Source organism: Podospora anserina, chromosome 1 (assembly GCF_000226545.1).
Source record: "Podospora anserina S mat+ genomic DNA chromosome 1, supercontig 5".
Classification (NCBI taxonomy): Eukaryota; Fungi; Ascomycota; class Sordariomycetes; order Sordariales; family Podosporaceae; genus Podospora; species Podospora anserina.
Genome location: NW_001914829.1, coordinates 337,703 through 360,159, shown reverse-complemented (window position 1 = coordinate 360,159; position 22,457 = coordinate 337,703). Strand labels below are relative to the sequence as shown.

General features: G+C 53.4%; 8 protein-coding genes across 8 annotated transcripts; 3 read left to right on the top strand and 5 right to left on the bottom strand.

Moving 5' to 3' along the window:
• Positions 1-119: 119 nt before the first annotated feature.
• On the top strand, positions 120-1,543 carry PODANS_1_21250 (uncharacterized protein; the record flags this gene model as incomplete). Its single annotated transcript, XM_001903049.1, has 2 exons — positions 120-776; positions 1,007-1,543. Coding segments are annotated over 2 exons (1,194 nt in total), but the record flags the coding sequence as incomplete, so codon positions are not given.
• A 249-nt stretch (positions 1,544-1,792) lies between these two features.
• Positions 1,793-2,182, bottom strand: PODANS_1_21240 (uncharacterized protein; the record flags this gene model as incomplete). Its single annotated transcript, XM_001903048.1, has 1 exon — positions 1,793-2,182. A coding segment is annotated over one exon (390 nt), but the record flags the coding sequence as incomplete, so codon positions are not given.
• Positions 2,183-2,499: 317 nt separating this feature from the next.
• Positions 2,500-3,586, bottom strand: PODANS_1_21230 (uncharacterized protein; the record flags this gene model as incomplete). The annotated part of the gene is made up of 2 exons (XM_001903047.1): positions 2,500-2,714; positions 3,049-3,586. 2 exons carry the CDS (start codon positions 3,584-3,586, stop codon positions 2,500-2,502), a joined length of 753 nt encoding a protein of 250 aa, XP_001903082.1.
• Positions 3,587-5,812: 2,226 nt separating this feature from the next.
• On the bottom strand, positions 5,813-6,079 carry PODANS_1_21220 (uncharacterized protein; the record flags this gene model as incomplete). Its single annotated transcript, XM_001903046.1, has 1 exon — positions 5,813-6,079. One exon carries the CDS (start codon positions 6,077-6,079, stop codon positions 5,813-5,815), a length of 267 nt encoding a protein of 88 aa, XP_001903081.1.
• Positions 6,080-9,237: 3,158 nt separating this feature from the next.
• PODANS_1_21210 (uncharacterized protein) lies at positions 9,238-9,760 on the top strand (the record flags this gene model as incomplete). Its single annotated transcript, XM_001903045.1, has 2 exons — positions 9,238-9,384; positions 9,443-9,760. The coding sequence occupies 2 exons, from the start codon at positions 9,238-9,240 to the stop codon at positions 9,758-9,760; spliced, it is 465 nt and encodes a 154-aa protein (XP_001903080.1).
• A 3,991-nt stretch (positions 9,761-13,751) lies between these two features.
• PODANS_1_21200 (uncharacterized protein) lies at positions 13,752-15,586 on the top strand (the record flags this gene model as incomplete). The annotated part of the gene is made up of 3 exons (XM_001903044.1): positions 13,752-13,968; positions 14,519-14,708; positions 14,791-15,586. The coding sequence occupies 3 exons, from the start codon at positions 13,752-13,754 to the stop codon at positions 15,584-15,586; spliced, it is 1,203 nt and encodes a 400-aa protein (XP_001903079.1).
• A 917-nt stretch (positions 15,587-16,503) lies between these two features.
• Positions 16,504-17,495, bottom strand: PODANS_1_21190 (uncharacterized protein; the record flags this gene model as incomplete). Its single annotated transcript, XM_001903043.1, has 4 exons — positions 16,504-17,104; positions 17,185-17,201; positions 17,261-17,371; positions 17,478-17,495. 4 exons carry the CDS (start codon positions 17,493-17,495, stop codon positions 16,504-16,506), a joined length of 747 nt encoding a protein of 248 aa, XP_001903078.1.
• Positions 17,496-18,659: 1,164 nt separating this feature from the next.
• PODANS_1_21180 (uncharacterized protein) lies at positions 18,660-20,610 on the bottom strand (the record flags this gene model as incomplete). The annotated part of the gene is made up of 3 exons (XM_001903042.1): positions 18,660-20,055; positions 20,156-20,454; positions 20,530-20,610. The coding sequence occupies 3 exons, from the start codon at positions 20,608-20,610 to the stop codon at positions 18,660-18,662; spliced, it is 1,776 nt and encodes a 591-aa protein (XP_001903077.1).
• Between the last annotated feature and the right edge of the window lie 1,847 nt (positions 20,611-22,457).

Here is a 22,457-nt window from a genome sequence, read left to right as displayed (position 1 = left end):
TTTGCGTCATGCGTTTCGGGACCAAGTCGTTCAGGAGGTCAACCTCGGAAAGTTGGTCTGCTCCGACCCTAACCACGGTAAGTGCTAGTCGGAACAAATGGCCCAAGCTCCCTTCCTGAGAGCCTAGGTGGGCCCGCATCACTGGGCTCCGAGAGCCGAGAAAAAATCGCAATTCCAATTTTGAGCTCAAACCACCTCCCGCCTCCCACCACCTCGGGCGCAACCGCAACTTTTTTTCTTCTTTCCCTTTTCTTCCTTTCGCCATGCCGCCTCGGATACGAAACAGCAACTGTCCTCCCCAGCAGTTGCTGCTCAACTACCTCGACGCCCCCCTCCCATCCTCCCTCCTCCCCGTCCACAGGCCAGCGGCGGTCGCTTCGTCGTCAACCCCCTCACCATGTCGTCCCCAACAACAGTCGGCGGCGGCCCCACAACGATGCTTTTCCACATCGCAGCCCCGTGAGATGACCAAGCCCCAACGCGAGTTCAGGCAATTCCTCAAACACGCGGGCAAGCAGTTCGAGAAGCACGTGGGTAATGGGCCCATGTATTTGAGCTCGGTCAAGTCGATGGGCGCCGACGATGTTCCGTTTCCGAGCAACAAGATGTTCAGAAGTGAGCCGGTGCTGTCGAGCAGGGCGAGACAGATTATCTGGGAGGCGGTGATGCTCAAGGGGATGCCGCTCAAGGCTGTATCGGCGCAGTACCAGGTTGACGTGAGGAGAGTGGCGGCCGTGGTCAGGCTGATGGAGATTGAGAAGAGGATGGAGAAAGAGGTATGTTCTTTTTATTCTCCTGTTAACAGACCAGGAAGGAGGAGAGTAATTTTTTTTTTTTTTTACCATGATGATTCTACAAAAAAATATTCGATTAGTCTTGAAGACAAAACCGTGGTTAAAAACTTTTGTTAATCCTGAAAAAAAAAAAAATGAAAAAAAAAACAATGCCCTCCCCCTCATACCTCCCCGCTTCCCCAACCCATGAATCACCCACTAACACTGGTTAGAACGCCCCCATGGCCATCCCCTACGCCCTCGCCGTAGAAAAAATGCTCCCCCGCTCCAACCTCACCGGCGATGAACAACCATTCGAGCCCATCAACGACGTCCACGTCCACTCCTTCACCATGCAGCAGCTCTTCGTCCCCGTCTCCGAGTCCCGCGAGTTCACCCGCAAGGACGCCGCCAAGGCCTTTGGCGACCACATCCTGCCCCCCGACCACAAGATGCGCATCCCCGAGCTCGTCAAGATGGAGAGGGACATCCTCAACGACGTGCCACAGGCCCAGGCCGAGAAGGACTTTTTGGCCAGGACCCGCCAGAGCGAGAGAGAGTTTGCCGAAAAGGAAAAATACGTGGCGGACAAAAGGGACGCCAGGAAGAGCAAGGTCGACACCGAAAGGTTCGAGTTCCGGATTGAAAAAATCAACTCGGAGGCTGTTGGCAAGAAGGGCCGGGCGAGGGGAGCCGTTGGTTGGAGGTATGGTGTCCCGTTCAATGATCGGCAGAGGGGTCTGTACAAGATTCCTACTAGCGTTGGTTAAATCTTTGTTTTGGAAGCTGTAAGAGACAGAGAGAGCAAGCAAGACAGCAAGCCACTTGTACATTATTTTGAGTTTAAGGGGTGGAAAAGGAACAACAGGCATCCTGATATCATGTTATAGAGATGCAGATTGAGGAATCCAACCCCCGTGCACAAAACAAAAAAAAAACACCATCCAGTCTATTGTCTTGTCTTGATCTGTCGTCTACTGTCTACCTAGAACTTTGCGCCTATCCAGGATTGAAACGTGTCAAAGATGAGCAATCTGGGCAGAAACCAACTCATCATTCCCTTCCCACGGCACCGTTTCCTCTCCCTCCGCCAGGTCGACGACCAGGTTCTTCTTGATCTTGTCCAGGGTCTCCTGGCTCAGCCCCATACGTTCGAGCAAGTACTCTTCCACGCTTCCATACTTCTGTCTGATATACCTTAGGGTGGCCAGCATGTACTCTTTCCGCGCTCCAATCTGAACCTCGGCCGCGGCTCTGTTGCCCTCGTGGGGCGCCCCCGGTGCGGTGAGTCTTTCCACTATGGGCTCCTTGAGGCGGGCGAGTCCCAATTCGGTGAGGGAGTACTCGTGGGCGATCACGTTGTCGGAGACGCCGCAGAGAGCAAGGACAAGGGCGACGATCACGCCGGTTCCTGGGAGGGTGTTAGTGGATGCGGGCGGGTAGGCTCAGGTGGATAGGGGTTCGAGGTGGGTAGAAGAGGGGACGCAAGACTGCTGAAAGAGTAAACATGTGGTGGCGGGGTGAGGTACGAAAGCTGAGGGCAACTGCCCCCAACGCAAGGAGGAAAGAAGGGGGGGGGGGGGCATGAGGCTAGAATGAGAGAAGGCGTGACATGACACACCAAGAAAAGCAAAAAGGACAGGGTTGGCGCTTGTCATCAGCCGCGGGGGTTGAACATCAACAGTACGACGGGCAACGGCATGCTGCGGCATCAATGAAACAGCCTCTAGAGGGCCAAGTGGTTGGGCGTGGGCCTTGGTGCCACATGTAAAGATGACTTACTGTCTTTCCCGGCGCTGCAGTGGATCAGTATCGGTGTTGGAGGGTTTGGGTCTGAGGCAAGGTGTTCAAGAATAGTCTGGAAGGGCCGGTAAGCGTTGTCTGGGCTGATGGCCCCAGACAAGATTGAGGCATAAGCCCTCACAAAACCCTGCGCGCCCACTCAGATGTTAGTCAGTCTGATTTTCCAGAAGAGCCGCTCGCGTGGCACACCACATCGAGATCGCTGCTGGTGTGCCACACAGCATGCGCAACGGGGAATAAAGTGACGCTGAGGGCGCTCTCAGGGTAGGACTTCCAACGGCTTCGCATGGCTGCACGTGTAGATGTCCACCCTGTGCCCCCTGGTTGCCCGCCATGGCGGTTAGCTAGCCTTAATTGCGTTACATAACTGTCTAAGGTTGCCCAGCTCGTGCCTGGATCGCCGGTAATGGAAGGAGAGGGGAAAAGAAAAGCCCTCCATTGGCAGTGAAGTGGGCAGCATCGTAACATTGACTGACCTCTGTACCGACACTGTAGTTTCGGAGCCGAAGCGCAAGAGCCTCAGGGCTGTAGTCCTTGTCAAGGAACACAGGCGTGGGTACCCTGCGGGCGCCCTCCCATTCCCTAGGCTGCTCCCTCCCCTTAGCCAGCTCAACCAGAGAACGGAGGTCGAAAATATGTGTGATTCCCAAGCGTTGGAGGATAGCCACCCCTTCTTCGTCGAGGTGCGTTGGGTCAGCGGCCCTGAAGAGGATTCCCCTGCGGACAGCCTTGCCGTTCTGGCTCTCGACTGGGTAACCGCCGGCGTCTCGAAGATTCTCAATCCCAGGGGCGTGGATGAATGGTGGGGTGGGTAAGGTCAGATTGGTGGCCATCTTTGTTTCCTGTCTCTCGTCGATCACTTTAGGTAACCCGGGAGGAGCCGTGGTTTCCAGGTGGGCGAGTGTATTGGCCGGCCGACAATCTGGGCTGCTCGTGGTAGAGGTGACACAAGGCCAGGTGATACTCTGTATATTGGTCGATCTAGTTTGGGCGGTGCAATGTGGAATCATGACAGCCACATATGAGACAGGAGGTTGCCTTACTGTAAGGTAAGATATTGGTTGGTCACCCCCGCGTTAGTCCAAGAAGGTATAAGCCGAGGTGGTTGAAGGAAGGTACTTTCTAACACTAACAGGTAAAGCAGTCATGCGCCGCAGATTCTGTTAGGGGTCCGGCTGGCTGGGTTCTTGGACCCCCACCCATACTGCTGCTCAGCTCGAAATGATACCCGCAGTAGGTCGCGCACCTCACAGAGCCTTGCCATCCAAACTGACGGCGATCGGTCAATTACTTCTCTTCTTTTCTGACTGAGAAACCAGGCCGCGAACCGTTTGTGCCAACCATGCGGGCGGAAAACGTCATGTCTGTTTTGCTGCCCTAGCACCCGTCACAAGCCCCTTTTCTGACAGATTCTGATGCTGGAGCTGGAGGGCAGTCAGTCATATCCCACCTCCTTGAATTGACCAATCACGAATGCCTTGAAGAGCCTCAAAGATCGACCCATTACCCATCACACCTCATGTCGAAAGCCGTAATGTCTGATTCCTGTGCCCGGCATCCGATGCCGGATCTCATACATTGCGCCCTTTTTCATGGTATTGCGGGGGTGCCGCACATGGTCGCGGAAGATGGCCCCAGATTCTTTCCACTTACACTCGAGAATTATTATTCAGACTGAGAAGAAGCCGGACCAGCAAGCTCTTTTCTGCCTTTTGGTTCCGCTTGAACAATGGCCCATCCCCGAGTTCCTTTTCCCGGAGGATTGTGATGGACGCCTTAGAAGAACGCCGAAACGTGTTGGAAGCCTTGCCGCCGGCGTCTAGAGAGCCTTTTCCCATGTTCAGTCAGACTTCAATCCCAAAGAGCGGTCTGTGTAAGGCAACCGGCCCATCCCGTGGAAGCCTGAAAGCCAACCCTCCCCATGCCGGATCTGAAACTTCCACGGTGGCCGCTGTGTATACCCTCCTTCCCGTTCCGGCAAGAAAAGAGCCCTCGCATTCAGCCTCTTCTGTCCATAAGGACCACGACTGGTGAACAGCCCAACTACCGCTTTCCGGTATGGTGCCACGGCGAAGCCTGAGGTGAAAATAAATTGGGCCAAAAGATAGAAGGCGTAGCTTTCTTCATTTTCTGGTGGTGGCCCGGACGTCGACCGGCCAGTCGTCATCCCGCTGCTTCTCGGTCACAAAATGATTGAGCCCCCTTGCCCCATTCTCAACACTTTTGTCTCTTCTTGCCTCACTGTTGGGATCAGACACCACAACGCCCCTTTTCTTTTGGTAGATGGTGCGAGTCTCAATCACGCGGGACCGCACGCTTCGCCACCGCAATGTAAGTCATCCCTCCTGCCATTTTCTCCCATCCCGACAGCCTCACCGGCAACAATTACCGCAAAATTCACCAATCACTCTGCCATTCAACTTCGCTATGCTGTGTGTCCACAAATTTCCCGTCTCCATCCAGCCATCAGTTGATAAGCCTGTGGCCAGGGCAAGCTTCGTGGTTGTCGCCTGGAAAGTACGGAAACCATCATCATCATCATCAATCACAACCATGATTCAATGGTTCGAAGCGGGAAGGTTTCAAGCAGAAATAATAGCAAATTCAAGACTAGAGCCTGCGCTAAGTGACAAGGGTGACAAGCCGACAGAAGTAAAAGAAGACGGGGAAGCGAAAAAGTAGAAAAAAAGAATTGATGAAAATAGACCGGAATCTGTATCGACGAGAAATGTGAAGCAAAAGGAGAAAGGTGGTGATGGGTTCAGAAAGGAAAATAGCCGTAGTAAAAGTTGGAGATAACGAGAAACCGGGGCGATGCTGTGATGTGACAAGAGAGCAGAGAAAAAACCGAAGAAACTCCTCCAAAAAAAAACAAGGTAAGGGAAAAGAAAACAGGAAGAAAAACCAGACATCCAACCATAACAAAAAGCCTAAACCCTGTCTAAATGCATGCTCCTTCTATCCCAAAAAACCATGCCTGTGGTTGGAATGACATAGAAGAGGTCCCAAAAGATGCGTGAACCGTGTGTCCCAAGACCACCAAAAACGGGGTATCAAAGCTTTCCTCTAGTCCGCCACCGTCTGCTGTATTTTTGACTTCCCTGATTGCTGACCATGCTTGCGTGTTGATTGGGGATTTTAATGCAACTTCTGAACCAGAGCAGACGGTTATGTGAACCTCATGTGAAGTCATTAAGTTGACATGCTCCAGAGGTGAACTCCAAAAGTGAAAAAGTTCAACGCTCTCTATGCACCCACTCCTGCCTGGTAGGGCAGAAGCCACAAGCAATATGTTGACAGTGCATGTTCAGACACTGGGGTGTCGTCGATGACGTGTACGTCCCGGCACCGCAGTCGTGACAATTCCAGAAGGTCTCGAGATAATATCCCCCATTGTCCTGGGCACCATAATCGGCAGGCTGACCGGTACCGGATCTCGAGCTCCCGGATTTGGAGGAGCCTGACTTGGAGTGTTTGCGTGAGTCCGACGAGCTGTGCGCCATTGTTGCAAAATTAAAAGATGTCAGGAGGGATTGAGTTGGGATGTGATAAGACGAAGCTGATCTTGCGATGATGATCAAGAGACTGATGATACTCACAAGACATAGACTTCCTGGGTAGAGCCTGTTTTATAGTTCATTTTTTGCAGACAACGACAATCTTGACAGGCAGCTCAGTTCCAAGGTGGCTTGGAAAGAAGGCGACTGGCATTTCCCGTGGAAAACCAGCACAAGAGATGGCAGTTCCACCAGGGAACGAGGCATTCTGCTCCATGACTGTCCTCATTTCCAACAGTGCCACCATGTGATTTGTTCATGGAAGTTGAACGATTGGTAGTTCAACAGACGCGGAAATCGGTGAGGGATAGACCAGTGACCTCGATAGACCTTCCGAGGCGAGCCTCCGTCGCCAATGGGCTCCTCGGTGAGCTATGAACGGTGGCGATGCCGTGGAAGCGAGCCCCGGGTCGGCCCTGAGAAGACAAAAGGTCCCACAAAGTGTAGAGGGACCCAAAAGCGAGGATAGCCCCCCTGCGGTCACCATAGTGTAACTTCAACCAAAATGACGTATGGCCAGCTCCGGTTGGCTTCTTGGGGAGTCATCGTTGAGTCGCCGGCTACATTAGAAGTGATGGGCAAAGGGGGCTCATCTTTGCCCAGGGCCCAGGTCCATGCGTTACCCACCCGATGACAAGAGCAAAAGGCCGGGTCCGAGGTGCTCAAAACACCCAAGTAGTTCCGGAAGGGTAAATGGCCGGCAACTTTTGGGTGTTTGATAGCATTTGGTTCCTGTGGTAGGAGATGCGTAATCTTGGAGTGACATGTAAGCGACGGGATTCTGTCGGGCCAAAACCCGGCAAGGCTGTATACAAGATGCAGTGTCAGCAATGTGCGAGCTGGGAAAGAGATTCTTCCAAGATTAACTTACAGCTTGTGCCCCGTACATGTCCATCGATTGTTAAACGTTTCTCTGTGTCATATATCGAAGCATGTTGAAGCATGTGGTGTGCGAGAATGGTGAGCGGCTCCCGGGGAAACAGATGCAGCCACCTCGGTGAGCAGCCTGCAGCGCCTTTCGGTCATGGGACCTAGCCCTGCTATCCCCACGAGCGACAAATCCCCATGTAGAAATTGGAATTTCAAGAGCCCCTTGTATCGCGCGGTTGAGAAGACTGCCAAGTACAAGATCCATGCTCCGTGGTTGGAATACCAGTACAAACCATCAAGTCGATCGTGACAGGACAGATAAAGAGACGGCCGGTGAAACAAAGCCAGGGAACCTTTGCGAATGACTGGAAACCCTGGCAAATCGAGACCATTGTTGCGTGGCGCTGTTGTACAGAGGGAGACGTGTTGGTCCAGCTTGGTGCTGACAGTTGATGTTTGTTCTTGTCCTTGCTCTCTGGTACTTGAGACCTGTCAACCGGACAGAATTGCCCGATCTATCAAACAATAACAAGGAAGGGGAGGCCATAGTAAGCTCTCTAGAAACATCAGATCGAGCATTCTCGACCTTCCGGAGGCGATAGGCCTTCGCGTGGTCTGCTCTTTGTCCTTAAATAAACGTTCTCCACGGGGCTCTCGGTTCATTGATCTCGAACAGAGCCGCATTTTCGGTCTCACTATAATTAGCTAGCTTCGCCCGGGCAGTCTTGGTCTTGTTATGCTTGGCCATGGTATTCGTTCCCATGATTGGACATTTACTGTGTGTAGTATATGTCCACATGTAGCAAGGCCATGTGTATGTGCTGGACAACACATATCGTCGGCGTAACTAGGGGCTCTAGTGTAAGTGTACACCGACCTCAAAGATGTCCACGCGTAGCTTCCATGTGCGGCTCTGTTTCGTTTTTGGTTGGCTCTAACCGCCCGAGTATGACAGGAACTCAACTACCGGACCTTGGGAAATCCCTGGAGTCCGCCCATCATGTGGGAATGTCAACACAAGGTGTCTTGTGTTTCGGTTGCATTCGGTACAGAAAGCATTCGAAGGTCCCGGGAAGGCAATTCGGCCGCATGAGGAAACTCGGCCAACACGGCTGTAGGGCTTTCACCATGGCTGGGTTTTGTGGAACTGGTGAAATGGATTTTCGAGTTCGACTCAGGACTGCGGGTCGGCCTGTTCAGACTTTGAACACCAGGACATTGCCATTGCCCTTTACTAAGAGCCAAAGAGTTCCCAGGTATAACTCATGGTCCAATGTGATGATTGCCTCATCCAGTAGCGAGAGGACCTGGACAGAAAGCGGCGACTGGTCTCATCGTGAGAACAGGCCGGTATGGTTTGATGGAGGCAAGATGGAAAAATCCACGTTGTAAGGATGTATCAAGAGTATGTTTATGTTTCCGGGCGAAGCCTGTCTGTGTCAAATCAGAATGGCAATCAACCTGACGAAAATTCGTCCCAGACCGACCTCCGTCCTCGTCAGTCAGGGAAACAGACTGCGGGCCAATAGCGAGAAAAGCCGTAAAATTCGGATGAGCTTCTGAAACTGAGCTGGGCTGAAACCAAACTGCCGGTATTTTGCGCCAAACAATCAGAGCTCGAAACGTTGCAAAGTGTCGAGATCGCGATCTCAGACGAGCTGAATGGTGGGGATCACAACCCCGCTGGCATCTGCCAAGTAGTCCGTGCGCACCGCTTAAGCTCACCAGATGAACCCTTGCCCAGATGCAAGTGCCGCCCTTGTCAGTGACAGCATCGCTGCTGAGCTACGTCATTGGCACAAATGTCGGGAGCGGTCACGTTCATCCCATGTTTCAACAGCCCATTTCAGAGGGCTTTTTTGAACACTTCTTCCACCGGCCCAGACGACGACCCCAACTGCATTCTCTCAGCTTGGCTTCAACCTCTTCGCAAACCTTGTTGGATATTTTTCTGGACCACAGGGGATCCACCATTCCCGCCAGTTGTCCCCGCCGATCAAAGCAGCCACTTGCCTGCTCGCGAACTATCGTCGCGCCGGCTCGTCTTGGCAAAAAGATCTCTTCTTGTTGTGTTTTTTTCTGCTGTTGTGACCCCGACCTCCTCTCACGCCGTCGCCTGATCACGCAGACGGAACACTTAGAATAAAACGTGCAGACCGTCCGCTCGTCTTTGCAACTCTATTTCCTAGCCACGAACCAAAACCACACGACATACAAGTGGCTAATACGACAAAATGGCGATTGGGAATTTCACGCTGAGCTATATGCTCTTCACAATCCTCCACTTCTGCCAGTTTGTCCTCGCCATTGCCGTCTGCGCTCTCTATGGCGTCGAACTGGACCGCGCCCGCAAGGCGAACGTGAGCGGTGATTCCAAATGGGTACGCATATCTTCACTTTTTCCGCCCCATCCACTCACAACCTAACATTACATACCAGATCTACGCAGAAGTAGTAGGCGGCCTCTCCGCCCTGACAGCCCTCCTCTACTGCATCCCCTACATCCTCCGCTTCGCCGCCATCTGGGTCTGGAACCTCGTGCTCTTCATCCTCTGGATCGTCCTCTTTGGCATCTTTGGCAAAATGTACATCAATGAGAACCCAGAGGGCAACCACGACATTGTGCGCATGCGGAGCGCCGTCTGGGTCGTCCTTGCCAACGCCATCCTCTGGCTCGTCAGCTTCATCGCCAACCTGACCTACTGGTGGATGCACAAGGAGAGGAGGAGCAGGTTTACCAGCCGGGCCAAGGTTTAGGAGGCATGGTTGGATAGGGAGAAGGGTGTTTGGAGGTGATTTCGGCAAGTTGGAAAGGAGCGCGGAGTCATCAGGGGGGCAATGTTGGCTTTGTGGACCACATGTTGGAAGAGGGATCATGGTGAATTGTCCTGTCTGGGTGTTCACATCGTGGTAAGCGCGCAACCTTTTGACGGAATTGGTACGCGAGGGCGTGATGGATTAGGGGTAGGGATGGATGGTAATGATGGTTTCTGGGTAAAACGATACGATACCCCTCTTGGTTGGAACGCGACGACCCGATACCCTGTTGAATATTTTTAATAATGTAATTTTTCCAGGTTTTCCAGTCTGGGCAACGGTAATAATGACGTTTCTATCTGGTGGTTGGAGGAAGACAGTGAAGTTTGGGTTGTAGTCTACTTACACAGCGGTAACAAACTTACCAGGCCACGCAACGGTGTAGCTTCGCACCATGCAAACAAACGGCCAGCCCCCGAGATGCTCCCGGTCCACGCGTCTACTGGGGTGACAAGATCGGAGAGATTTCGTTCCATGTCATCTTGTGATCTCCCTCAACCTGTCCCTGGGAGGTAGGTAGATGTATGACAAGATACATTTGTCGATCTCCTTCCCACCGCGCTAGCCCTCATCTCGGGGGCCAATAGACGAAACCAACTCGGACAGGATGAAAATTCTGTGGAGTTTTTCATGCCGATGCCATCTCCTCGTACCGACCATGACCATGAAGGTCGCTGACTTCTTTGATGCGCAGGGTTGGCTCGCTGCCGTCCGGATCTCACGATCCTCGCTTATCGCTCGGCACCTGGCCAACCACCAGGCAAGGGGCAGAACGGAGATATAAATAATCCCTCCCCAATCGATGGTGACGTCACCGACACTACAAAAAAAGTTTCATCGCCAGACATTCGAGATGTTTTAACAGAATCTGCTCGGGGAATGTTGCTGTGTTGAGAGGACTGAGAACTCTGTCTTAGAATACCCTGGCAGTTAGTCTCAGTCACTATTATTTCCACAGGGAAAACGTTCACCACAACCGCTGTCAGCCAGGCAACTTTTCTTGCGAGTCGGAGAGCGGGGACACGCTCCGCAACTCCGACTTGGGAACCTTTCCTGGCAAGAAAAAGTACCCGTACATACCGACAAAAAAAAAGAAAAGAAAGACCGCCCAGGCAGCTTGCCGTCAACGGGATACCGTGTAATGCACCAGGAGATAGATCAACAACAGAAGCGGGCAACCGTCCGGCGGCTAAGCCCTCGACGGTAGGGTCGCCCAGCGGCGCGGGGCCTTTCCGAACCAGCGAGCAAGACATATGTGAACGCTCAAATGGAGAGAAAGAAAAAAAAAGGTGGAAGAAATGTAGAGGATCCACGAGAGATCGGCAATGCACCACCCGTTGGGTTGCTAGACAGAGATAACCAACCCGCTCGGATCGAACCATTATGACCAGATCACTTCCAGGATACCTGGCTGGAACCCCCGCGTGTGATGTCTCCCCCGGTGCCGGGCCTCGCATTCGGAAGCGGCGCCCATCAACCGGCGAGGTTTGGTCCTGACCGTGGTGTTGAGACGTTCACCATGGCCAACCACTGCGCCGGGTCCAGGTTTGCGAGACCAGCTACTCCTGTGAAGTTGTCGGTCCCATGTACAACAACTGGATAGGAAGACTCGCATGGAAGCTCGCATTCCATATTCCCAAGGAACGGGTTTCCCTTCTGCTTCCGGACTAGCAATGCCGATTACCCATGGGCCTTGCATCAAAGAGAGGAGCCCACGGAGCCTTACCGCTTGGCAGACACTCGAGCGGGCGCCGGGCATTTACCACTTGGCGATGGATGCGGCTGTCCACACGTGTATCAGACTGTTCCCACCAAGCGCATTCGCGCCTAAAAGCCGCTATCTCAGCGCTTGCTTGATAGACCCTTCTTTGGTCGCTATGAGCGATATTATACGGCATATGCAGCCGGCCACGATAGGGAATGTAGCAGTATTCGTTCCCAGCCAAACGTTGGATGGCTTGGCTGCACGTCTTGTTGAAGTTGCGTACCCCACCCCTCCTTCACAATGTTCGCAGCGATCAAGCTGTCGTCAGCCCTCTTCCCCTAAGGGCAAGGGAGTCACATTGCGTTTCTTCACGGTCTGGAATTGGTGAACTGGCATGGATAGTAAGGTCGGAACGCATCTGTAGTGCAGGCAAATTCTCATGAAAATGGCTTGGATATGCGCTGATAGCCTGATGGCATTTTCAATGAAGAAGCGCCACATCCGCTCTGGGGAGGATCGTCAGTCATCTCCACCTGGACACAAACAACAAGAAAAAAGAAAGAGGCGACAGAAGGAACATTTCGTTCCGTTTGGACTGCGTTAGCGTGCTGTGGGGTTATGGCCATAGGATTTTGCGAAATATCCATCCCTGTATGTACATATACCAGGCCTGTCTTGCGTTCTTGTGTCTCTGAAATGCGCCGCTCAGGACTACAGCATCGTATTTCGGCGTGATGTGAGAGGCGATGTAGGTGATCGGATACATGGACTTCCTGCGTCGATATAGGACGTAGGATTGTGTTCTTGCACCCTGTCTTTTGCTCCACGTTGAGGCGATGGTGGGCGTGACGTTATAACTGCGATATAGCCCATCACCACAACCCAGGTGTCCCACACACACACGAGGCGGCCCGGACGGACCCTGGCTCCCTGAACGTGTGGCGGGTCATCAGGGTTCAGTGACAGGGATCTCATAAAAGAAAGTAACAGTACAACCGTCAAAAACAGGTTGTCAGGGTATCAGGGACCGGCGCGAAAAAAGAAGGTTGAGTGAGGGGGAGGAGGGTGGAGGGGGAGAGGGAGTGGACTCTCAGTGAGGATGCAGGAACCTTGCCCTTGTTAATAGGTATGGAGCATATCCGACTTCTCCAACCACCGGCAGCTTTGGGCTTCTTGGAAAGAGATATGAATGCAGCCGTGTTCCCAGGCGGCTTCAACTTTCTTGAGTTGCGGTTTCGCGTCGTCCCACATTTTCCCTTTCCCTGCCATGCAACTTCAACCGTCCCTCGTCCGTCTAAGCGAACCGCCAGTATCAGCGGGATACACTCAGGTCGAAGCTTCACTTACCCCCACCATAAATTCCATGCGGCTCCCTGGCACTTCTTTCTCTTCGCTGCGCTTCTCAGTTTGGTGTTGTCGACCCGAGGCGACGGGTGTTTGTTTCGAGGGTTGTCAGCAGGCCAGCTTGACACACACATGACCTTGAACTCAGACGGTTAGGTCGACATCACAACAAGACAGTTCCCAGACTGTTCACTTGCTTGTAATCATCCTCGAACCGTTGTCGTCGAATCCACCTCCTCTTCGGCAACCCCCCTCCTTTACCGACCGCAAGCCCGAACGTCACCGACTGCGACCGACCCGATATTGACCACCCACTCTGACCATTGTTTTCTCGAACTTCTGACGTACATTTATGCTCGGGTTGTGTATCCACGAAGAACCTGCCAGCAGCGCACATTGATTAGCTCACTGGACACCGGTATGTGGGTTTGGTTTGACTTACACAGGCGAGTGGCGGGACAGCTGTATGACCGAACCGTGGGTGACGGGCGTCATCCAACCTGTCATGCGGACTGCAAGGAGAAAGTTTGGACCCTGTGGAACATTTCGAGATGTTGAGCGTGTGGACGGGACCGGTCGAACCTTCCTGTCAGTGGAGGTTCTGAGGCAGGAGACGCTCCGCAACCCCGGACGTTTCACCCATAGGACAGGGCTCTCTCCACACCTACACGTCTTGCATCAGAGATATCTTCAATTTCTTATCTGATCTTTGACGTCGGACGAACGTGTGTGGCAGCAGAAAGTCAGAATCTCTCTTGCTAACAAACTGTCTCCGGGTGTTATCATCACACAGCCCCTCAAATAGTTCAAACTTGACCCTCTATCTCGAACGATCGACGACACCAATCTCCAGCAAAGTTCACTCTCAAACATCCATCGCCAATGAAACGATCTGTGACAGACCGGTCGTGGAGGCTGCCTCTACAGCTGAGGCGGCAGGCCATGCATCGACGAACCTACTCAGACTCGTCAGAAGCATCCCATTGTTCTCGCGCATCATCGAGCTCCGAAGATCAGTTTGCCTTCTCGCCAGCTACCGAGAACCCGCCAACTCGAAGTGTTACATCCAACTTCACGGCTTCCCTTGACCAGACTGCCGGTACGTATACGTTTGCTCGCGTTGTCCTCCATTGACTACCTCGACATTTTTCACCCGACAAGTGAACGGCCAGCAGCTATTCAACCCCGACACAGCCCATACCCTCTCCTTGGGTCGAATTGCCAATTTCCCCTCGATCCATGATGCTGGAATGCCGAGCAAATCCGGGGTGCAGAGTCAACATTCTTTGACTGGGCGGCTTTGGATGGCGTGGCTTGCATTCACAGCGGCGTCAAACGCTACTCTCCAGTGAGACATGCGTCGGTTGCATCGGTGCTGAAGTGGTTGCGTCAACGCTTAACCCCTCCTGGTTCTTTGGCCGTCTTGTTGGGGGGCAATAGACTACTTGCAGCGGACCGGGCGTCCCGCTACAGGCTTAAAGCCGGAGCGGCCAGCTTCGGCGGCTCCCGAGCCGTCTCCATTGAAACCCCCGTTGATGTTGCAATGGTTGTCCCATGCCCCCACTGCGTCATACATAGCATTCCAGTCAAGCTTTGTCACTCACCAGCCACGAGATCACTTGCAACATGCTGACTACTTGCCTGTATAGATATCAACTCCGAGGCCCGTTTCTCTGCCGATGTGGCAGGTCCCTCAGTCGACACACCCCAAGGAAGTTCGAGCAGCAAAAGCAGGCCAATTGCCATCGAGATTCCATCATTTCGCAGACACGATACTGTTACGGGTGTGGACGCTTCGCTTCCCCCGGCCCCCTTGTCAGGACGAGGTGATATCCCTGGGTAAGCAGGTCCCCTGAACTTCAAGTCAATCTGGCCATCACCGGGCCAATCGTGTGCCGACTTGAACGCTCATTCAATACAGAGGATACTTCCCTCTCCACGAAGATCCCCAATCCCGGGTCACTATTCCCCATCCATTCCACAACGACGCCGACATGGCCAGACAATACTCCTGGCAAAAGGCTGCCGAGTCCACGACCAATCGGGCGGCGAGCCCCTTGTCCATGAGCATGAGCACCTCGATCAGAAACGAAACTGATCACTTCCCCTTTTCTGAGCGCTCGAAAACAACTGCGCTCACTGCTCATACCCCCGCAACGTCGTATATCCCAATGGGCCACCACGATGGCATTGCGTTACCTCTTGGAAAATACTACCCCACGAACTGGGAGAGACGCCACGGCAAGAGTTCCCAGCAGCAGCGGCCCTCGACACCGGCAAAGCCCGCTTCTTCGGCTGGCCACGAGTCTCAGGGGCAAAAGCTGCGTCGGGAACAAGGGCATGCCCGATCCGGCTCTGAAGTCAAACGCCGTATCCAACAATACCAGCGTGACATGGTTGCGCAGGCCACGATGGCTGCGAGGTCAGTGGTAGCTAACAGTGCTGCTCTTCCAGCAGCCATCGGAGGGCCTGATGGGTTCTTCGGTGCCAATCAGTTGAAGACGAAGCCGAAATCCCCTCGTCTGGCGCCGCTCGGCAGTCCCGGACCCGTCACACCAATGTCCCTGGAGGGCGAGGACAGCGATTACCTGACACTCGGTCGACCCATGACAGGTGCCGATGCCGAGCGTCAAGCCGCCGAGCTAGAAAAGGCCATGCGTGCCGACGAGGCGAGACGGAACAACTCGCATTTTTCACTAGGCGCTCTATCTGTTTAAACATCCTTTTTCCATCGCATAGCTTTTGACTTATTTCATTTTGTTGGTTTTGGACACTGCTATGCATCATCATCATCATCACTTTGCACATCGCCGGTAACACAAAAAAAAAAAAAAGGGCACAAACGGAAAAAAAGGATTTTCTGGTTGTTTTTTTTTTTTTTTTTTTTTTTTGTTTCACATCATTTGATACCCCCCTTCACAAAGAAACCATAGAGCGAGCGCGCGGCCGCGGCAACGGCGGGACTGAAACGGAAACAGGCAGGATAGGGGCGTATACTCATTTGAACGTTACATAGATTTCTTTTTGGTAGGGGGTTATGAGAATATTTGCTCTACTGGCTAGTACTTGGTGTTTGTTTTGGTGCCAACGATATCATGATGTACGTGCAGTGATTTGTTGTGGGATCAAACCCATTGCTAAGTCTCCAACTCCTTCACAAACAAAGAAAACCCCCTGCTGCGGAACTTGCTACAGGTAGACCTCTTCCTATGAAGAGCAGCATCCATTTTCTTTTTAAAAAAAATGTGGTACTGTTCCTGCTTGTTTACCCGGGGGGGGGGGGGGAATTGTGATGTGTATGTGGTGCTGTCTGCCAGACTACAAGCCGGATTACTGCGCACGGATTGGCCTTGGAGATGGGATAACGGATTGATGTACTCGGTAATGGGATGGGATGGGCATGGGAATGGGAATGGGAATGGGGTATGGTGATGATGGCATGATGGTTGCAGATGGGGGCTGCAGGAAAGGGGTAACATGCTGATGTGGTAAAGGGGCAGGCAATATGTGTGAATGTGTTATAACATCAGTTTATGTACTTGGTCACAAAGGATATAAAATGGGGGATGAGGTAGGTATGTGATGGTGATTGGAGATGGGGGGTGGAAAAGGGGGGAGAGCGGTGGGAAATGTGCTAATGGAGGAAGGAAATCAATGGCGATGGGCCACTAATCTCCCGCCAGATTGCACGCCCCGCCAGGTGTCTCCCCAAGGCGGTCAGCCGGTCGGGAGAGGTGAATCTGTGCACAATCGTCACGCTGCACAAGTCCAACAGTTTGGGGGAGATGGTCGGTTCCTGCGTCGGGATGATGACTCTCGCTCCTAGGTGGCGTTGCAGCCGGATGGTTGCCAGGAGGGATTCTGTCAAGGCCTGGCATTCCGCGCTGTTGGTCATGTACTTGTGTGCTTCGTCCAGGGCAATCACTCGGCCAACATCGTCGGCCTTTTGCTCGAGGAACAGTGACAGGCAGATGTTGAACAGGGAGCAAGCCATCTCCGCCGTGACGCACGGACAGGACAAGTCGACGATGGTGAGCTGGCCGCTCCGGGGCTCCCGGTTGGTGCCCTTGGCTTTGCTCTCCTTTGGCTTTTGGCTCTGCTGTTGCGGCTTTGTGTCCTTCATGGTGTACCCGTCGGCGTGGGCACTGACCATGAAAGACTCGAGCGGGTCGAGCCGCTGCTTCAGGGGCACAGGACGCGAACCTTGATGGCCTTGTTGGAGGAGAGCCAGGCGGCCTCGCACGGCGAGCCTCCGGTGTCAGAGGTGAAGGTGTCGTAGTGAAAGACGATGCCCGTCAGAGGCCGAGGTCGCCACCCAAGAGACCAAACTGGCTGAATGGCTTTTGTTGCGACGAGTGTCGACCGGCAAAACCTTGAGCATGCTTGCGGACTCTTTCCGTAAAGACCGGAGTGGTCTTGATCTCGTTCAGCTCATCGCGCTCAGGCTGGTGATCGAGAAGATCGAGATGGGTTTTCAAGATGTCTTCCTCGTCGGGGGTGTCCTGAGTGAGGTCGGTCGAATCATCGGAACAGCTGTGATATTTTGTCGTCCGGATCGTCAAGACTGGAGCTGGACGAGGGCAAAAGTAGAGCCGCCTCTTTGTTTACCGCCTTGTTCGTATTCATGCTCTTCTTTTTGTTGGGCTTGTTGACCGCAGAGCTGTCCTGCACCTGAAGATTCGTCATGTTGGTGGAGAGATTTTCGACCGATCCGCCTGTCAAGCCGAGTTGGATGAGAGGCGTGTAGGCCTCAACTTTTGTTCATATTTCCAATGGATTGCCCAGCTTCGACTTTGCTGCCCGATTCGGTAAACACCGGCTTGTCTTGAAACAATTCGAGAAAGTCTTTGACAGGGGGTACTTCTGACTTTGCCACCCACGAACAGTTGAACTTGGGAACTCGGGTTAGGGGTTGGCTTTGGTGTCCCCCAATGTGAGGACGGTTGGGTTTGAGGGTGCGGTGACGTCGGGCAACCTTTGACGCTCTGCTCGCGGGTTCAAAATGAGGGGAAGCAAAGCCCAAGCCAGCTGGGTTGGAGATAAAACGAGCAAACGAACGAATGAAGCGAGAGGCAAAAGATGGAGTTCTGGGAAGGGGGGGGGGGGTTCCGAAGACGCGGGGAGGAAATGATTTATATCTCCCTTTGACACCAAAGCAGAAAATCTCGAGTCAAGCGGTCTGGGTTTATTAAGGGCAAAAGTACAGAGCACGTGAGGAAGTCGTGGTTGGCCGGGAGGTTTCCCATCACTCAACTCACTCTCAATTGCCCAACTGGACGACGACGATCTTTTACAAAAAAAATTAAAAAAAAAAAAAAAAAGCAAAACATTTTCCCCATTCGAGGCTTCACCACTTCCTCGACATCCAGAGCCAGATCATCAATTTTACTTTTGGATCGCCATACACACCGGGAAAGAGGCTCCATCAAACGCCGGCGTCGGTGTCGAGAAAAGGCAAGCAAACGTTACAAAGTCAGGTGGTATATTTAACTGGCTGGACAAACAACCACCGCGTTTCCTGGCTGTCATGGAAACGCACAGACGCCAACAGCAAACAGCTCAAAACATGTTCATCTGATGAGCAGCTGGACAGCATATTTCTAATGCTTCATCATTCCAAACTTTTCTCATTGCATCAGGGGTATCAAGCTCAACCCTTTCCTCATGTCGACATGGTAATCCACCCATCCATTAAAACCAATATATAACCCCACCGTATTCCAAAACACTCTCGTGATGATTCAACAGAAAATTAAAAATCCAACGCCCTCCCTCCCACAGCAACGGGGTTTACGCAACCTTCTCAGGCTTGCCCTCGCCAACAACATCATTCACCCCCTTATCACTCCCAGCCTCCTTTCCCTCAATCTTCTCCGTCACCCCCTCGGTGGAAGCAGGGCTGCCGGGAATCTCATGCTCCTTTCTCCAAAAATCCTTCTTGCCGCTCGCCAACCTCTTCATCCAGGGAGGGATGACACCACCAGTCTGGCTCCAGCTCCAGGGCTCCTTCTCCTCAAAGTTGGGGGGCACAATCCTGCCGCCGGAAGCCTTGGCGATGATCCAAACAAGCGAGTTGATCAGGATATACAGGCAGATGCCCGCGATCAAACCGTCAGCGATGGAGTAGGTGAAGGGCATGATGGCGATGCAGATGAAGGCTGGCACGGCGTCACCAATGTACTTCCAGTTGATGTCCACAACGGCTTGCACCATCATGGACCCGACAAGGACGAGCACGCAGCCGGTGGCCCAGGGCGGGATGGACGCAAAGATGGGGGCGAAAAAGATGGAGATGAAAAAGCAGAGACCTGTCCACATGGCCGTGAGACCGGTCTTGCCGCCTTCTCCGATACCGGCGCCGGACTCGACAAAGGCGGTGACGGGAGGGGTGCCCAAGATGGCGCCGATGACAATGGTGATCGAGTCGACCATGTAAGCGATGGTGGAGCCCTCAAAGTCCTGGGTGACGGGGTCGACGAGGCTGGCGTAACGAGCCATCGAATACAACGTACCCGTGGTGTCCAGGATGTCGACGTACAAGAACGTGATGAGGGCGAGGCCAAAAGCACCGCCGTCCGCACCCGAGATGTTGAAGTCAACCACGTTCAGCACGTTCTGGATAGGGTGAAAGTCAACAACCTTCTTGAAGAAGTTGAAGTTGTTGGTGCCGAGTTCGGTATAGGGGAAGTAGGTGACGGGGGTGCCACGGGGCCAAGAGATGATGGACACGAGAATGATACCGGCGATGATGGCGCCCTTGACGCGGTAGAGCATGAGCATAGCTGTGAAGACACCGCCGCAGAAGATGCCGATCCACATCATGGGGCTGCGCATCTTGACGCCGTCGGGGCATTTGCCGTCCGCAATGTCAGACTCGAGACAGCCGGCAAGCTGAATGGGCACGGCCTGTCCGGGCAGGACGAGACCGATACCTTGAGCGTAAGTCAAACCGATGATTGTCAAGAACAGACCGATACCGACAGAGGTGGCGAGCTTGATGCAGCGAGGGATGGCGCGAGCGAGCCATTGGCGCATGCCGAGGAGAGCGAGAGCGAAGAAGATGAATCCTTCAATGAAGATAGCCGTGAGAGCGGTTTGGAAGGGAACACTGTTTTCGCCGTTGAAACCGACGACGGTGTAGGCAAAGTAGGCGTTCAAACCCATACCAGGAGCAATACCGACTGGCCTGTTGGTTGCCGCAAAGAACGAAGTTCAGTCAGTCTTCCATATATCACCCCCCTGTATCTTTGGCTGGGTAATAAAAAAAAACAAAAAAAAAAACATACAGGTTGGCGAGCAGACCCATGAAAAAGGTTCCCATGGCAGAAGTAGCAGCAGTGGCAGTGATCAAGTCCTTCTTGATCTCGCTCTTGCAGAGCTGGTAATCAAGGTTGAACAGAGGTGAGGAGGTGTTGGTGATCTTGCAGTAGGGATCTGCACTGTTGGGTCCGTTGGAGCAGACGCAAGTACCGCCGCTGTCGGCAACGATGTTGGCGTTGACGGCGATGATGTAGGCCATGGCGAAGAAAGTCGCAAGGCCGGCACGGAACTCGGTGAGGAACTGGGACCCCTTTCTTTCCTTGGGCTGTTTATTGACATTGCTTGTAAGAACTCTGGGTCTTTCTTGCTCTCTTGCTCCCTCTCATCGGAGATGGCTCACATGTCCAGATCCTTCCAACTGAAACCAGTAGCCAACCGAGCTGGCGGCAACCCGTTGGTTGATGTTCTCTTTCCAACCCATGATGTCCGATTCTCTGCAGGTGAGTCGGGGTGTGGTGTTGGATAAGGGTATTCGGCTTGGGGCGAGCAGCTAACGGTCTCGACGATGGTGGTGGGGAGTGACGGGAGCTTCAAAAAACCTATCCTGTGTGGTGGAGTCTTTTTTGGGCTTGATGAGTAAGAGGCCGAAAGGGAGAAACAAGCTTTTTTCCTAAGGGTCAGCCTGATGGGGGAGGCCGTGGCTGGCGACGTCAAGGTCGAAGATCACCGTCAGGGCCGAAGCTCTCGTGCTGCTTCTGCTGCAAAAGAAGAGCTCGAGGAGGCACGAGGTGGCATCGAGGGATCGGGAGCGGCGATTCATCTTTTTATCATTTTTCTGGGAAAACGGAGACCCTGAGTGCAGGCTGTACACGCTAAGTATTTCCCAGAAGAAAAAAATCCCTTATCTCTGGGGAAACTAGGGCAGCTGGAGGGGTTGTCCATCCATCCATCTCTCTCGCTACGCATCACGGCTCAGGTCCCGCCACCCTCACCGGGGCGAGCTTGCCTGGGAAACATGGAACATGATGTCTCGATAGGCTTGGCGTAGTGGGGATGAGATGCAGGACTGGTGACGGCGGCGCCCAATGCCATGCGAACATGCAGCTTCCGCCCGCAGGTGTGGGTGGTACCGTATCTTTCCAGTAGCTGTTCCCCCCACTCCCATTGCCCAGCACTTTTGGATTCGGAGTGTATCAGCCCCCAAGAGGCTGGTTTCTGTGTCTCCTGTGGTGTTGCGCGAGAAAAGAAGAGAGAGAAAAAAGAAGAGAAAAAAGGAGGCTTCCGAAGCGGTGCGAAGGTTGTGTGACGGCGGCGATATCCACCGTGTAAAAGCCGGCCGTCTCCACCCGCTATGGGTTTTTTTTCGAGATCTTTTCCCTCTCTGCCACCCACCACACATCTCTTGAGACTTTGCGATGACGGCGGCGCTACGAACACGGTCATCCGATCCGGGGAGCACTCCAGGAATACAATTAAGTTTTCCTATCAAGTAACAGGCTGTCCGTCATTGGGTGGCTATGACCCTAACGAAGACGGATGAACGGCCTGATCCTGTCTGGCCTCATTCCTGATGTGCGGTAGTGCCAGAAGTTGAAAGCGGGGAACGCCTATCTTTGGGGAGGCGGCGGCCAAGATAAACGGTGCCTCGGCCGGGCGAGCGTCCTAAAACGGGACCTAGCGGGTAGGCCAAGAGCTCCAAAGCTTCTCTTGCATGTCTTCCTTTTGGGCCATCATCAGATGCAGAAAGTGGTTTGACATTGAATGAGGAATGCGACAAGACAGCCCTTATATCGTGATGACATTGCGGGGAGAGAGACGGAGCTGGAGACTGTCACTCTGAAGCCAACCATTGCCCCCAACGACCCAAACGATTTCCACACCCGGGGTCCCGAGTTTCTCGCTCCTCCTCCGGAGCTGGCCCCCCCACCATCTATCTCACCCATCTCACCACAACCTTATCACCACAACAACCTTATCACCGGCTGCTGCCGTATTTGACCACCCAAACAGGGCGGTACTGCGAAACAGCCAAACTCCAAACCCATTTCATCTCATGCCCATAACATGTTCTCGACCGGTCGAATACAAAACCACCGTTTTTTCTTCCCAACACGTGCTGCTGGCCCCGACTAACCGGGCAATCCATCCCGGCCGTCAACCCGCAAACCGGGGACCACCCGGCCTTCTTTTTCCCGGAATTCCCGCTTTCCACCGGGGCGGAGCACAAACCCTCAATGCCGAGACCTGCGTTCAAACACAATGCCGAGATCTTCGCTCTCCTTCGAGTCGTACAACGGGGTAAAACCCCCCCCCCCCCCTCCCCCAAGA